The sequence below is a fragment of the Camelus ferus genome, chromosome 21 (genome assembly GCF_009834535.1).
Source record: "Camelus ferus isolate YT-003-E chromosome 21, BCGSAC_Cfer_1.0, whole genome shotgun sequence".
Classification (NCBI taxonomy): domain Eukaryota; kingdom Metazoa; phylum Chordata; class Mammalia; order Artiodactyla; family Camelidae; genus Camelus; species Camelus ferus.
In genome coordinates this window covers 4,580,198-4,596,322 of record NC_045716.1, presented here as the reverse complement: position 1 = coordinate 4,596,322, position 16,125 = coordinate 4,580,198, and the positions used below count along the sequence as shown (strand labels likewise).

General features: G+C 54.7%; 1 protein-coding gene across 15 annotated transcripts in view; it reads left to right on the top strand.

The window, feature by feature from the left end:
* The window catches only part of FAM163A (family with sequence similarity 163 member A), a 60,908-nt gene extending 45,947 nt beyond the window's left edge, over positions 1 to 14,961 (top strand). For 6 of the 15 annotated variants that reach the window (XM_032463631.1, XM_032463633.1, XM_032463636.1 and 3 more), the window contains 4 exons: positions 6,445 to 6,536; positions 10,017 to 10,037; positions 11,019 to 11,131; positions 11,704 to 14,961. In XM_032463631.1, coding sequence (XP_032319522.1) covers positions 11,039 to 11,131; positions 11,704 to 12,126 — 516 coding nt within the window. In that variant the 5' untranslated portion in view covers positions 6,445 to 6,536; positions 10,017 to 10,037; positions 11,019 to 11,038 and the 3' untranslated portion in view covers positions 12,127 to 14,961. Of the gene's footprint in view, positions 1 to 2,048; positions 2,102 to 6,444; positions 6,537 to 9,490; positions 10,038 to 11,018; positions 11,132 to 11,703 lie in introns of all 15 variants that reach the window. The other 9 variants (XM_032463644.1, XM_032463640.1, XM_032463642.1 and 6 more) reach the window with 6 other exon arrangements.
* The last annotated feature ends 1,164 nt before the right edge of the window (positions 14,962 to 16,125 follow it).

Genomic DNA, 16,125 nt, shown 5'->3' with positions numbered 1-16,125 from the left:
TGGAGGTATGAGGCCTCCTACACACATGCGCCCGCTGTTCGTCCATGATCAGCAGAGTCCTTCCTGGGGGACCAGGCAGAGCAGCCCATCTCTGTGCCGCCCCGGTCAGGGAGGAGGTGAGCTCAGCCTCGCCTCACACAGAGGCACCAGGGTTGCAGGCAGCACCTGTGGGGCGGCCCTGGGCTTTCGGGGGCAGGGCCCTCTCGTCTTTGCCGTTTACCTGCAGAAACATTCGCTGGTGACCCCGAGCGCTGGACAAGCGGCCCCTCCTGCTGCAGGGAGTTCACAGGATTGCACTGCAGGGTCACCCCCAGGCCTTCCGTCTGGGGGTCCTGGGACCTGCGGACAGGCCACGCCACTATTGTTTACTGGTCTCCTGCCCCTGTGAGCTCCTTGAGGGAAGTCTGCCTCTTCTTCCTTGTGTCCCTGGGGTGGAGCTCAATGCCAGGCACTTAGTGCTCAGGAACTAGCAGACGAAGAGTAAGTGAGGGGGGTTGCATAGCTTCCGTGAGTGTCGTGCTGAGACACTAAGGTCCCAGCCAGGACGCTAGTCAAGGTGATGGTCAGGAGCCTTAGGGACGCATTTTATCTGGGAGGCAGGGCAAGGCCAGAAGAGAAGAGGCTGTCACATAAGAGCTGGGATCCTGTGTTCTAAGGATCTAGATAGGACTGGCTCTAACCCCGCTCCAGCGCTCATAGGAGGGTAGACTCTGTCCCGAGAGCCATCGTTCTCACGGTCACCCCTGGCTCTAAACTCCTGCACACGTGGAATAGTTCTTGTGAGTGGTATCTGTGTCCCGTGGATACGCACCCAGGTCTGAGCTCAGCACCTTCATCTGATTGCCACAAATAAGAAAAATATCACTCACACCTGTGAGTTACCAAGAGTTTGAGAAGGCAATACAGAAAACTTAACCTCCAAAATCTTAAAAGCCTTTCTCACATACTAACTGCTGGGGTGTTTAACTGGCCAAGAGACTCCACAGGGTCCCCCAGCTTTGGCCATTTTTTCTGGCTCCTCTCTGTCCCTGACCCATCTCTCTGGTCTGCCTGCCGCCTGCAACACCCCAATAAACTCCTTTCTCTCTCTCTCTTATGCTAAGTGGTCCAGCTCTTACCATGTCTGCTCCCAGACCTTGGTAGAGCCAACTCATCAAGGGATGAGTGAGCACGAAAGGCCGTCTCTCCTGTTAGCACAGAGGACATCGGGAACCCTCCTTAGAAGGCTGCAGCATTTTAAATAACCCCCACTCTTTCCCCATTATCCTCACCCTGTAAGGGAAGGTATATGATTTACCTTCATTTTGTAGATGAACCTTAATTGTCCAAAATCACCCAAGCAGTGAGTAGAGAAAGCAGAATTTAAACCAACATCTTAGGACTCCTAGCCCAGTGCTCTTTCCACTATACGCAGCAAGTGAGACCAGAATGGAAGCCTATGCGTCGGGACAGCACTCTGCATGCAAAGCAGCTTCCCCACTGGACCTGCCATTTCTGTGTCTATGATGCGCAGAACACCAGGCAGCTGGAGTGGAGCTTTATGAAGACACAAGATTCCAAGTCTGTGCCCTCAAATGGTCTGAAATCTAAGAAGGAGGCCAAATACACCCACTTGACACCAGTGTATCAACAATACAGTTACCTGAGAACAGCTAGGAAGGTCAAATAGGAATGTGCAGCATTAAATCAATCCTGGAAGGCTTCCCGGGGGTGGTGAGAGACCCCTTTGTTTCTTTTTGTTCAAGTTGGACCTCAGATGTAGAAGGTTAACCATACTCCTCAGCATTACTTCTCAGACACGCCATGTTACTATTCACGACTCGGGGCATGGCCCCTCTCCTGGTTGGTTTGTTAGTTTATTTGTTTCTTTTATTCTTATTCCCATTCTCATTCTCCTCCTTCCACAGTCAGCGTATGTTATGTGACTGAGTATGTTAGTCAGCATTTTAACATATTTGATATGTATCCATGTGGGGGGTATGTGTTTTGGTTTGGTTTGGTTTGGTTTATTGAGGTGTAATCGACACACAACATTGTATTCGTTTCAGGTGTACAACGTGACGATTCCATATTTTGTGTACATTGCAAAACGATCACCACAGTAAGTCCACTTATCACCTGTCACCACACATAGTTACAGAAAAATGTTTTTCTTGTGATGAGAACCTTTAAGGTCTAACTGTTGTGGCAACTTTCAAATATACACTGGAGTATTATTAACTGTGGTCTCTATGCGGTGCGTTACTTCTCTGGTGCATTACTTCTCCGTGACTTATTTACTTTACAACTGGAAGTTTGTATCTTTTGACCCCCTTCACCCATTTCTCCCACCCCCCAGCCTCCGCCTTTGGCAACCACGAGTCTGTTCTCTGTATTTATGAGCGTGGGGATTTTTTGGTTTTGTTTTGGTATGTGTTCTTGAAAATGTCAATTGTTGATCTGTATGCTTGCGTTTTAAATGTATGTAAGCAGTATTATATATCTTTATACACCTCATTTTGGTGTTTTTTTTTTTTTCCATTTAGCTGCGCCCTAAGATTTACCCTTGTTGCTCTGTGTTGCTATGGTCCAGCTGGTCCATTGCTTTCAACAGTTGCGTTGTCCTCTGAGGTGCGCCTCTGCCTGATTTTACCTCTCCACTCTCCAGTGGTTATCACCGAGCTTGCTTCCAATTCCCTGGCACCATAAAACACAGTCATGAACATCTTCAGGCATGGCGCCTTATGGATATGTTGAGAAATTTTGGAGACGTAGACCCAGGAGCAGAATTGCTGTTTCATGGGGTTTGTGTGAACTTAATATGATCAAGTGGTAGCAGGTTTCTCCCTAACAGCTGCCCTAGCTACACCCCACCCTGAATTCCCACATCTGCTCCAACATTTGGCATTGTCCAGCATCCTAATTTTTGCCGGTCAGCTCGTGTAGAGTGACAGCTCACTGTGGTTTCAATTTGCATTTCTCAGAGTACTAGTGAGTTTGGGCATCTCTTCATTTTCTTGTTAGCCTTTGGGTTGCCTTTTCTTTTTTTCCATAAAACACCTGTTTATTACCCATTGTTACAGTGAGGTTCTCTTTTTACCCTGTTGATGGTTTGCAGACACTCCTTGTATCTCTTAGGGAGGCTCCTTCTCAAACATACCTCTTTGCTACTGCAGTACCCCATCTGGGGCAAACGAACCGATCTGACCATGAACTCTTCCCACCCGCATCCTGGGGGTCAGGGCTTGGTGATGGCCATAAGGACAGTCAAAGTAAAAGGAGCGCCTTCCTCAGATCCCTGTCAGCCTTGCCTGAGGATTGCTGTCGAGGAGACAGGGAACAAGAGAAAAAACTGTTCCTCTTCTCCAGGGCTGCTAACCTGCTGTGTCAATTGCATGAGTTAATAAATGATTGGAGAAGGCTTAATTGCATCAGAAGTAATTGGAATCAGCCGGTGCTCAGGCCCCACTCAATTAACTTGTGCTCCTAAGGGGGCCGAGCAGGGGGCAGCCCATCCTTAATTACATGTGCTGGTGCCAGCTGCGGCGGGCCTGTCCAGCCAGTGGTGATCCAGGCAGTGAGGGAGGTGACTCTGCCTCAGGGCCCTGAATTCACTGAGGGCAGGGGCCCTTCAAAGAGAGCACAGACCCCTGGCCTTACGGGGAGAGGGGAACCCATTTCCAATACATTCTATCAGGATGGCTTTAATGCGCCCCCAGCATTTACTAGAAGAGTAGCCTTAAGGTCCCCCCATCCTGACCTTTTTATTGGCTCCATCCCACCCAGAGACACCAGGTACCTTTGGTCCTCCTCACACTCCCATCTTCTGCCTTCTGGCCTGCTTGCCCCAAGGACACCGAATCCAGAGCCAGGCTTGTTAAGGGCAGCAGATGATGGTGCCCCAGGCTCTGCCAGATCACCCACCTCCCCTGCTGCCTCCAGCCTGAAATCCTCCCAGAGACCTTCATTCCTGCATCATTTCCCAAAAGGGCCAGATGGTAAGACTCAAACCTGTTAAAGACGCAGATTCCTGGGCCCCGCCCTGGAGATGGCTGCTTCAGTCGGTCTGGAGTCTGTTTAAACACGTGGCTCAGGTGATTGTTACCATCAAGGCAACTTGAGGACCCCTACTTCAGGGGACCCCTTCGCTCCTGGGGAAACAGGTGCAGATCTTCTGGAGGAGAGACAACGTCCTAATGACAGGACCCTGGGCTGGAGCCAGGAGCTCCGCTCCCAGTGCCTCTGCTGCTCCATCTCTATCTTGCTGTGTGTGATTGAGCAAGTCACTCGTCCTCTGTGAACTTGGTTTCTTCATCTAGGAAATAAAGACACTGGGCCAGATCTCTTGGAGTCCTTCCATTTCCATGGATTATTTTTCTATGAGTAACTGGTTCGTTAACAAGCATGCTGCATGGTTTATGCCCAAAAAGTAACTTTGATTTTTTTTTCTTCAATTATCCCTTTACTGTAAAATGTATTCAGGGGGAGAAATCTTCCCAGCCCCTAGATAAAAGCTTGGGTCAGCCCTGTTGCTTTTTCATTCGTTCTTAGGTGATAGTTTTATAGTCACTCTGTTACAGATAGTTTCAACTCAGAAATTAGAATGCGAGTAGTGAGTGATCATCAAAATACTGCCAGTCTGACAGCATTACCCTCTGCCTTCCTCCAGTTCAGACCCACTTCAGGCTGGAAGCAGTGGGGCAGTGGGCAGCATCCTCTCTGTCCACACCCCCCTACTCTTCTTACCCTCCCTCCCACCATCCCTGAGAGCTGCCATTTCACTAGCTGCCAGGATCGAAATGGGAATTCACATTGGTTAGAGAGCAGGGGGAAGCTTCAGACTGGCTCTTGCTTTTGTGAATGTTCTGGGGGCTTTTCCAGCCCTTCATCCAGGCGAGCACCTCATCTCTATTTCAGGAATCCTGTGGAACTCCTTGCTCAGCCCCTGGGCATCTGGAGGCCACTTCCAGCCTCGTGGCCTGGGGTCTTCTCCTGCCTCCAGGTGGCACCATTGGACAGGACTCAAGACAGCCAGTCCCGCGAGCCCCACAGCCGTCTCTTCTTTTGCTTGTTGCAGTGAGAGATTCATGTCTCAACAACAGCTCTTGCCAAGGAACTCTTCCTCCCCAAACCCTCACCAAATTATTGACCCATTTGTATTTTACGAAGTGGGGGAAAGGCTTCCTGAATCCTGAAACAGACATTCTTGTATCCCCATGGACATTTCCCTGCACGTGGCCAGGGAAGAGGGACCAATCCCAAATTCACTTTAGCTTTCTGATTTCCACCCACTGGCATCTCAATCAAACCTTTGGTGGGAAGAGTTCCACTCTGACATCCAGTTACATACAATGTACATTTTCATGTGTGTGAGAAAAAAACATCTTTGAGAAAAGAAAGCCTGAATGCCCAGAACATCCAAGGCCAGTGCTGAAGACAGTATTAAGGCTTAGATCTAAAAGGGAGGTGAAGGCGGGGATGGGGTAACTCTGTAGGTGACCATCTGCCTTCTCAGCTTCTCCCGGAGTTCTGTTCCTGAGACCTGCGGAACTCAGATGAGTGCCAGTCCTTGACGTGTGAAAATGTCTTTCCTTTGACCTCCAGCTTTTGTCCCTGTGGAAGGTGGTTCTGCACATCCTGTTAACGCTTGGGTTCCCTCCCCAACACAAACACACACCCAGTGTGGCGGCTCATCCCCCGGATAGTGAGCAGGGGCCAGTGTCACCATCAGAGGTGACCTTCCTACCCATTCCCCATTCCCAGTGTAGGGCCCAGACTCTCCTCTGAGTAATGGCGAGTGGATAAAGAGTTTTGGCTTGAAGGGGCCGCCCATAATTAGCCTGCACTGGATTCCTCAGTGTCTCCATAGGGTCTTGCCTCCTCCATCTGCACATCAGCATGAACTTGTCCATCCAGTGTTGGCATGTTGGCCTGAGGAAGTGGGGATATTGGAGGAAGAGAAAGGAGTGAGCAGCTCTGGGCACTGGTGATAGGGACAGGCCCAGGGGAGTGTGCGGAAGGGAATGGGAGAGAGGTGTGTGGGGCCAGAGAGAGGGGGATCGGCCATGAGCTAACAAGGACACATCCACCAGGAGACAGGTCAGAATTCTCCAGTGGAGCATGACGGGGCAGCTAGACTTGCTTCCGCCACTGAGCCTCACTTCCCAGAACGGGCCGAGGGTCCTGCCCAGTGTCCTGCTGCATCGGGCAGAGGGTTCCAGGCAGCAGCACTAAGGGAAGGAAACAAGGAAACCAGGACAAGATAGGATGTGGCCTTAGAAGTCTGACCTCAGGTTCTTAGTCTGGGACCTCAGAGACCAAGGCGGTCATGAGGTCAGAAAACAAGCCCCATCAGGGGCATCACTTCAGAGTCTTAGGGTCATAACCAGGTGCCAGTGTGTGCCCATCTGTCCTCTCAGCCTCCCCCTCCGGCTCCCACTGACCTTCCCGTCTCTTCTCTGGCAGGGACTGATGCCCTTGGCCATGACGCACCCCCAGCTGCTGTCTGCCCAGGCACAGCCTGCGTGACCGGGCCATCGCTGCTCCAGCTGTTTCACGTAAGTGTGAGGCCCAGGCCCCCCGCTCCCCCTCCGGAGAAGCTGCCTGGACCCCCAGTGGAGAGAGGTGTTGGTGGAGGGGGACCTCCAGAAAGTCCTGGTCACAGAGGGCAGGCCCTGGGGGTTGCCGCTGGCAACAGGTTTGTCCTCTTTGGCTGCCCTCTGCCCCTGAGTTGGTCCCCACTGAACCTGTTCTGTCCAGACCCGTGATGCAGGCCCTGGGAGGGAACTTGTTCTCAAGTCCTCGGGAATTTAATCAGGCAAATTGTATGACAGGAACTCCACGGCACTGGCCCTTGAGTCCTGACTCAGACACTCGCCATTGTGTGACCTGACATAAATCACTTAAAAGCCTGGCTTTCCCTCCTGTGTGGGGGGATTTTGTATGGTTCCGAGGAGACGTATTAGTTATCTTTTGCTGCATAACAAACCACCACAGACTTAGTAGCTTGAAACAACACACACTGATTATCTCACGGTTTCTGTGAGTCGGGAGTCCAGGCACGGCCAGCTGGGGCCACTGCTTCAGGGTCTGTCGTGAGGCTGCATTCAAGGTGTCCGCTGGGGTCACAAGCTCAGCTGGGGAAGGGTCTGCTTGGGCTTTCAATTCTGTGATTGTTCTGTTCCCTGGCCATTGGACTGAGGGCCAGAGGCCACCCTCAGCTCCTCGCCACGTGGGCCTCCTCAACATGGCGACTTGCTGCACCAAAACCAGCAAGGCAGAGAGCTGGTTAGCACGAGGGAAGTCAGAAACTCATACAGTCTTCTCACAGCAGTGACATCCCATCCCCTTGGCTGTATTCTGTTAGTTAGAAGCCAGTCAGAGGTGGCACCCGCCCTCGAGGGGAGCGGAGTTCACAAGGCATGACTGCCAGGGGACAAGCTCATTTGGGGCCGTCTTAGAGCCTGCGCATCATTAAAGGGGCCAGAAATGCAAACACGTTGTAAACTGCAGAATGAATGAATGCTCTGTAGACGCAGTGAGTTATCATGACCATTTGCATCTAGTTGCAAACAGAAAATGAGCCCACCTGAAATCACAGGGCCACTCCGTGTGGCAGCGTCAGTGCTAAATTGCACCTTGAGGACTGGGCCCTCAGGGAAGCTGGCTGGGGCCTGGCCGGCTCACCACATGCACTTGACATGTGCCCTCTTGGTTTATGACTGTAAGGCCAGACTTACAGACCCACAAAATGTCTGGGCTTTCCTTTTTCCCCACAAATAACCATGTCTGAAGGATATCTTAGAGTTTACAAGGGGCCCTTGCATACATGAGTCTGTTCCCTCACAATCATACTTGCAAGCTGAGTGTTTCAGCAATCTCTCTTTTACAAATGAGAAAGAAGATCAGTTTCCAAGATGAGGTGTCTGCTAAGTGGCACAGCTGGGCCTCGAATGGGCCTTCAGACCCGTGGCCCAGCCCGCACGGCCCTGCGCCCCATTTCCAGGCCGCTTCTGCTGTACAACCTTCCTGTGACTGAAAGAAGGAAGCCAGGCACCAGGGCAGAGAAGGGAGGGCACAGTTCGAATATGGCTTCGTAATTCCCTGTTTCCTAAAGCAGCCTGGGCACATCCCAGGGGACTAGGCCAAGACTTTCAGGAGAGTGGGGCACTGCTGCCTCCCCCAACTTCAGGCCCCTGGGCCTCTCTGTCTCTTAAGCAGCTCTCGGGGGTGAGCATGCAGGGGAAGCAGGGGAGGGTGGGGGGTGTTGTTCTGAAGGTATGTTAAGTCCTCCCAAGGCTGAGGTTCACCTACCCCTCTCCCTGAAATGCCCCAGGGAATCTCTAAAGCATGGCTCACCAGGCATCTGGGCAAAGTCAAATTGGTCTTGAAGGATGTTGCTCAAGTCCGCAGACAGGATGTGAGCTGAGCGGTACAACTTGCTGCCCCCTGGTGGTAGATCAGCATCATAACTACCAGGCCAGTGAAAGAAACACTGTACGGTGAGATGATTACCAAACTTTTATTAAGTGCCCGCTGTGTGCCAGGCACTGTGTGTAACACTGCAGGGGGACAGGACACAATATAAGACACAACTCCTGATCCCAAAGGACTGGAAGGGTGGGCAGGATTTAAATAGATGGAGAAAGAGAGATCACGCCCTCCCGTCCTGAAACCCTTCAGGAGCCCCCAGTGTCTCCAAGTGAGTTACCCCCTAGTTCCTAGCCTGCCTTACCACCTCTCCAGCTGCGTGCCTACCCCGGCCTTTCCAGAGTCCAGACAGTTAGTTCCTGGAACCCCTGTGTTCCACACCCCTGGACTCTTCATTCTGCCCTCTCCATCAGGTCTCCTGGACAACCCCCCCACTCAGCTTTTAGGATTCAGCTCAAACACAACACATTCTATGGAACTTTCCCCTGAGTAGTTAGCTGCCCCCTCCTCTGTGTTCCCACAGCCCCTGGTCTGTGCATCTCTGGTTCATAGTGTATGTTAAGTGTCTTTTCATCACTAGGCTATGAGCTTCTTAAGAATTGGGACTGCCTGGTGGGCAGAGGATCCATGTAGGAAGGACAGTGGGCAGTGAGGAAGGAAAGATAGATCAGTGTGCGCCTGCAGGGAAGTGGGGGCGGGCAAAGCTTCTGAAGCTCCATCTAAAAGTTGCGCCCAGATAAATGTGTCCTGCAGGCAGTGTGGTGCCAGGAAGGCTCTGGGGTAAGAGGGGTGCAGGGGCATGAGGAAGGGCTAACTGTGGGCTCTACAGAGACAAAACCTGCGAGGTCAGTTAGGAAAGCATTGCACCAGTGCAGGTGTGCCATGCACAGCCTTCATTGGTGTGGAGAAGAATGGGGGAGGCCAAAGAAGAATTTGAGGACAAAGTCTAGGCTGCTAGGGGAAGACGCCAGAGCCTTGCCAAACTCTAAGACGCAGATCAATCCCCTGAGACCTGGTTAAAAATGCACATTCTGACTCATCAGGCCTGTGGCGGGGCCTGAGATGCTATGTTTCTAACCAGCTCCCAGGTGCTGCTCATACTGCGAGCACTTCTGAGTGAGTTCAAAGCAGTGCCAGGTGCGCGCAAGGCTGTGGGAGCACAATGGTGAGGAGCACGTGGTGTCCTTGGGTGAAGAGGAGGTGCCCCTTCCCCAGGTGAGCACAGTGGGGCACATGGCTTCCTGAGCACCCTGTGTTCCAGCCCCCACTTGCCCTTTGAATAACGGACAACCTGCAAACCCCTTCCTGGCTGTTCTGGTGGAACCACTAACAGGGGTTGGAGGTAGGGGAGCCCATCTGGAGAGAGGGTGATGGCTTAGCCTGTAATAACTGAGTTCGAGGTGCCAGTCTGGAGCATCCAAGTGACAGGTCTGACGACTAGCAGCTGGAGACTCAGATTTGGGACTTACAGGCTGATTGATGCTAGAGCAGGTGGTGAGAGTGTAAGATGAGGTGAGGTGGAGCTCAGGGACCAGTCTAACCCTGACGCCTTCTACAGGGCCTAACACTCTGCTTCCAACATCTCCGTCCCTTTTGTTGTCTTGCAGGTCACCGTTCCCTTTATGAATGTAAGTGCTCACAGTCATTCTTCCGTCCTCAAGATGCCAAGTCTCCTCCCAACCTCCTGCTCCTTTGGCAGAGGCAGCCTTGGTCCCTGTGTGCCTGGGGGTTCAAGAATACCTGTTCAGTGACCTGAAAGGGGAGCTGGCCATCAGACAGTCTCACATCCAGAGCGTGCCCCTGCCCTGTTAGCCCCCATTAGCAGGACCCGTCCAGGAGCCAGAATGCACCTGCAGCTCCCCCTAAGCTCGCCCTGCCCTTGTTGTCCACCAGACTTGGAAAGAGAGGAGAGATGCCCTGCAAAAGGAGTATGGGTTGGAGCCAGGGCAGAACCAGGTGAACTTCTGAGGTGCAGACCCTGGCCCTTCCACCTGGGTCAAGGGCTCAGGGACCATTGGTGTTTGTGCCCTGGAGGTTGGTGATGAAAAGCATGGCCTTTGTGGGGAACCAGGCTGGGTGGAATCTCAACCACATCTATCCAAGCCTCAGTTCATCATGAGTGAAATAGAGCTCATTGGTAACTATTTCCAAAGGTTATTTTGAAGATTAACTGAGATGACCAGGGGAGGGCTTAGCACAGTGCCTCACACAGACTAAGCCCTCAGTAAACAGAAGTTATTTTCTCTGTGTCTTGGCGCCATGGGGTGTGGGGAAGGGGGCCGGGGCTAAGCATGATACGAGGAGAGGGGGAGGAGAGGGAGAAGGGAATTTAAGCAGAAATGACAGCAAGAACCTTTGAAACTGGACAGAAACAGGGGACAGAATTACAAGTTCAGTTTGCTCTCCACCTCCCGCAGCTGTAAGCCCCGCAGGTTAGGCTGGCCCAACTGCTCTGTCCTCAGGAATCCCCTGGTGTCCCAGTGCCCAGGGCTCTCCCTGCTCTCAAGTTCCCCGTGCCTCCAGCTGAGAAAGTTCCAGGAGGGCTCCCGGCCCCGTGCCCAAGGTGGCAGCCGCAGCTGCCCCTCACCTGTTCGCACACGTCTTTGCAGTTTGATGGAGCATCGGGCGGATGACAGCGGGAACGGTTGTGATCACTGGCGGAATCCTAGCTACGGTCATCCTCCTCTGCATCATCGCTGTCCTCTGCTACTGTAGGCTCCAGGTCAGTCCCCTGGGCCTGCGGCCAGAGGCCACCAGCAAACCACCTCCCCATCGTGGGGGCAGAACCTGGAGGCCCACTGAGGGGGTGACAAACCCCAAGGCCATGGAATGTGGGAGGTGTGAGTCAAGGGGGCTAGGAGTTGGGGGGGTCAGCAGGGAGTTATGTATCCCTCACCCCCTGCACACTTCGGGCACCCAAAGGGGATGAGCTGGGAAAATACTGGGTCACTGTGTCATGTCTCCTGCACGTTGGAGATTTCAGGAGTGGTGGGAAGGACATCATTCCGGAGAGACTCTGAATGCAGCCCCCAGCACTCCCAGCCTGTCCTCAGCTTGGTTTTGTGTCCCTCCCTCTCTGCCTCCCTGCCTCCCTCAACCCCGGCCTGGAGTTCACGTACTAGGAAGTAATGGGAAGGAAGAGGGCAAGTGCTGGTCTTGCCAGGCTGGGGTTTTCTCCCCAGCACCAGCCCAGTGCGCAGCACAGGGTCCTCAGTGGAGCAGGGGCACGGCTGCCTGTGCGCCCCCCGAGGGGAGCACTCAGCCCATAGGCATCTCGCCCCCCTCTCCCCTCAGTATTACTGCTGCAAGAAGAGCGGAGCGGAGGATGCCGATGAGGAGGAGGAGGCGGAGGAGGAGGAGCATGACCTGTGCGCGCACCCCAGAGGCCCCACCTGCAATGCCTGCAGCTCCCAAGCCCTGGACGGCCGAGGCAGCCTGGCGCCTCTCACCAGCGAGCCCTGCGGCCAGCCGTGCGGGGTGGCCGCCAGCCGCTGCGCCACCTGCTCCCCCCCGTACAGCTCCCCCTTCTACATACGGACGGCCGACATGGTGCCCAATGGGGGCGGAGGCGAGAGGCTCTCCTTTGCTCCCATGTACTACAAAGAGGGGGGACCCCCATCCCTCAAAGTGGCAGCGCCCCAGAGTTACCCGGTGACGTGGCCAGGCTCCGGGCGTGAGGCCTTCACCAATCCAAGGGCTATTAGTACAGACGTGTAACCCCTTTCACCCCGATCCCCCACAACGCACACCAGGGCTGCTGCCCCACGGGAGCACTGGGGGCAGCGGAAGAACCCTCCACCGCCCACGAGGACCGTCTCAGTGTTTCTGGCTTCCCTTGCCCCTCTGTGGAAGGCTCACCTGGATTCAAGCTGTTAAGGCCGTCAAGAACCAGGGCAGGGCCTGGCCCCCCGGCCCAGAGGTGGGGGCCTGACAGGTCAGGGTGGCAGCTTGGCCAGTTTCTCTGCTGGGACATTCTTGTGGCCAGTGCCAGCACCGCCACTCCTCTCTCACTCCCCTCCGTCCCCTGGCTTTGCTGGACTGTGAAAAGAGGAACACCAGGCAGAGCTAAGCAAAGGCTCCTGAGGCTTCCGGAGTCCTTGCGGGAGGAAAGGAGCCGGTGGGGCAAAGGGTGAGGGGAGAGGCGAGAACTCAGGCACTGCAGAACTTGAGAAGGGAGAGGCGGGGGTGAAAGGGACCTCTTCGGGACTTGCTTGCTAAAACAAATCCAAGAGCTAGTTCACAATCTAGTTTTGTACTTTGGCTATCAAAGAGACGGCAGCCCCTGTCGCTGTTCCAACTTGGATGTTCCTTCCTGAACACACCCATCTGTAACTGCCCCCTTCCTCGTGGAACATGGTGACAGGACTTTAAAGGCCATGGCATGAGGTTATTTGCGGCAAATGCACCCCAAAGGTGACTATCTCACCTTGTCTCCCCACAAATCCTCTTTCTTGGCCTCGGGAGACTGCTGCACCTGCTGGAGAACCTTTTCCAAGTTTAGTTGCTAGAGTTGGAGCAGCTTAGTGAGGGCGATCTTGCTGGTGGTCTCTGGGGCCCTGGTCCACCAGGCTGAGCGCTGGGCGTGGACGCAGCCCTGTGAGGACGTGTGTGTCCCCAGGTGTGCACACACGCGCCTGTCCCCACCAGCACACACCGGGGCTTTGCCATCTTTGGGAGCCGCAGAGTGGAAGGGTCTCTGATGTACCAGCTAGAAAGAAAAATCAGACTCTAGGCAGCGCGAGCAAACGGCGGTTAAAGTGGCAGACAGTCTGCACAGCGACCAGCTGGCTGGCACAGGAGGAGCCCGCGGAGGCTCCCGTGGGACGATGCTGCGGCGCTGAAGCCACGTAAGCCCCTCCAGACACCTGGTGTTCTACTTGGGCAGCCAGCCGTGAGGCCGTAGCGCAGGACCCCTTCATTCCAGCAGGGACAGCAGCCTTTGTGCTGATTGGGAGGGACCTGACTTAGCAATCAAGAGTCCACGCTTGCCCTCCCTCCGCTGCCCCACCCCCCAGCCTCTGACGAGGGCCTCTTTATTGCTGTGTCACTCAAGCCCCAAGTCCAACTCCCACTTACAGCTCAGCTGTGGCCTCGTGCTGTTTGAGTAAATGCATCTGGTGAGTTTTCCAGTTGCCTCTGCAGTAAGGGGGCTGCCCGCCTTCTAAGGCTCTCCTGAGTCACTGAATGCTGCCGAGCGTGGGGCCAGAAGGGAGCTGGCCCCTCCGCTGAAATCTTGATTTTGCATTTGAGGAAAGCAGGGTGTGGCCGGGGGAGGGGGAGGAGGAAGAGAATTCACCAGGCCTTTTGCATCACTCTGGGCCCTTGTCACCTCGCATCTCGATCTATAATCGAGGCTCACTGGGTTGAGAATCAGAGGACCTGGGGTCCAGTCACACTTCGGTCACTCATTAGCTCTAGGACCAGTCACTTACCTCCTCTGTGACCCTGTTTTCTCCATGGAAATAAGATTTGCCCAGATAAACTCTAAGGGCCGTTTAGTGCTCCACAAAGCCAAGACACCCCGAAAAGTTCTGCCAGCCAGACCACTCTCTCTTGTCCTAATCCTGGCAAGGGCTGCACCTGCCAGCTGCCTGACCCTGGGTGCAGGGATGCATGCTGACGGACGAAGGACCACAGTAAAATACAGGATGAGCAAGCAAAACAATTTTAATTCTCAGTGAAAAGCAAACATGTTTGACTCTCCTACTGAGTGACCTCGAATGGTAATAACATTTCTCTTCTCTCGGGAGGCAGCTCTAGGTGGGGGTTATGAGCTCTATCTCAAAGCCGGGAGGGACCGGCTCAGGACAGCAGCCTCAACATGCCCCATCCCACCGCCAGCCCTTCCTGGACCAAGCACACCCCCTTAACACGAGTTGCTGGGCCTGGCTGCCCTCCCTGCTTCCTGAGAACCAGCCCCAGTGCCCTGCTGCCCTGGAATTCCACAGCCAAACCACCCCAGCAGAGGCTGTCCCTCCTCACCCCAAAATTATAGTACATCCTGCCTTTGGAGAAATCAGGAGGACCCCGTCACCTCTCCCCTGCTCCTTGGCCCTAATCTGTTGGGTCCCTGAGTGAAAAGCATCTTGTGTAATCCCGTCTCCTCTTATGTGTAATCCCATCGCCTCTTCTAGCTTTCCCAGCCTAAATCAACCCACAAATCCGAATCTGGGTTTGGGGCGTTGGAGAGATGGCGGGCCGCGGCTGTCCCCCCGCCGCCCCACATTGCTCAGGGCACAGGCTCAAGATGCCCCCACCCCACCCCCACCTCCCTGGCGCTGCGAGGGCCTCGTCTGTGGAAGAGGAAGCTCCCCCCACTCAGCCACACTGTGCTTTTTGGCCGCGGAGTCTGTGCCCTGGGACACCACTTGGACACTTTCCAACCTGCACCCTCAACAGGAAGAGGAGAGGCCGGGAGCGTCCGGTTCTCTCCACCGTTTCTCTCCACCTCGGCTGCACGGCGCCCGCTACAGACTTCTCGTCCCGCATCTTTGATAACTTGGAGTCACAACCAAGTCAATGTCAAAATAAAGGAGGAATTTGAAATAGAAATCCCGAGGGGCCCTCCGTTCTCTAGCTGGGGAAGGGGCGGCTGGGTGTGGGTTTGGGAGTGAACGCTCCCGTTCATTGCCCAGAACATCCATGTCCAACACCGAGGTCCTCCGGACTCCTCTCCCCTCCGGCTTCCTCGCTGACAAACCCCCTCCGCCCCCCGCGGCCTCAGTCAGAGCTCACATAGCAGGCAGGCTGTGTCCTTTGTCAGGGAAGGGAACTGACATGTAGCAGCTGCTGCCCCCTGAGGTGGAAGGAGCCCTGCAATGATGGGGAGCAGCCTGCCCCCCCCCCACTGTCCCGGCCCCTGGGGTCCCCACGCCCAGTCCGGTTCAATCCCCCACAGTGAAGCCTGCAGAGACCCTAACAAGCTGAGGAGGGAAGAGAAGAAAGTTTGGGGACCACATCGTCAGCTGAGACCCCAGCAGAAATGTTAGGAAGGGGAGAAGTGTGGAGCGATGCCCCGAGAACCGGAACAAAGGGAGGATTGGAGGGGATGCGGGCGGACAGCACGCTCTCTGCGTGTGTGAGAGGGACACTGTGTCCCTGTCCCAGGGCCGCGTCCAGCCCCGACCACAGCCGGCTGTGTAGCGGGCCCCCGGACGCCCGAAGCCCAGGGCGCTGCCCCAGCAGAACTTCCTGTAGCAGCACCGGGCACAGCTCCACCCCCGGCAGGGGGCAGGCGGCTGCAGCCCTGTCACCAGTTGTCCGCCGCTGGAACAAAACCCTGAGGCCAATCTCTCCTGAGGGCACCCGCAGCAGCCTTAAGCCATGTCCTCCACCTCCACTCTTCTCCCTTGGAGCGCCAGAGCCAGTCCTCCAGCCTGAGCCTGGGCCACAGGTCTCACTGCACCGTCTAGGCCCACGGGGGCAGGGAGGGGAGAGCCGGAGCCCTGGTCAGGATCATAGGCCCGCCACCCATGGGCCTCTGACTTACACAGTGCCCTGGACACCATCAACCCCATAAGCTGCGCCTTGCCATCCCAGATCTCCAGATCGTTATGCTGTCCCTGGGGTTTCTGCGTGGACTTCAGAGAGAAGCTTCTTCCATGATAAAAACTTTGCATCCTGTGGGTATAGCTTAGTGGTAGAGCACATGCTTAGCAGCGTGAGGTCCTGCGTTCAAGCCCCAGCACCTACATTAAATAATAAATAAGTAAACCT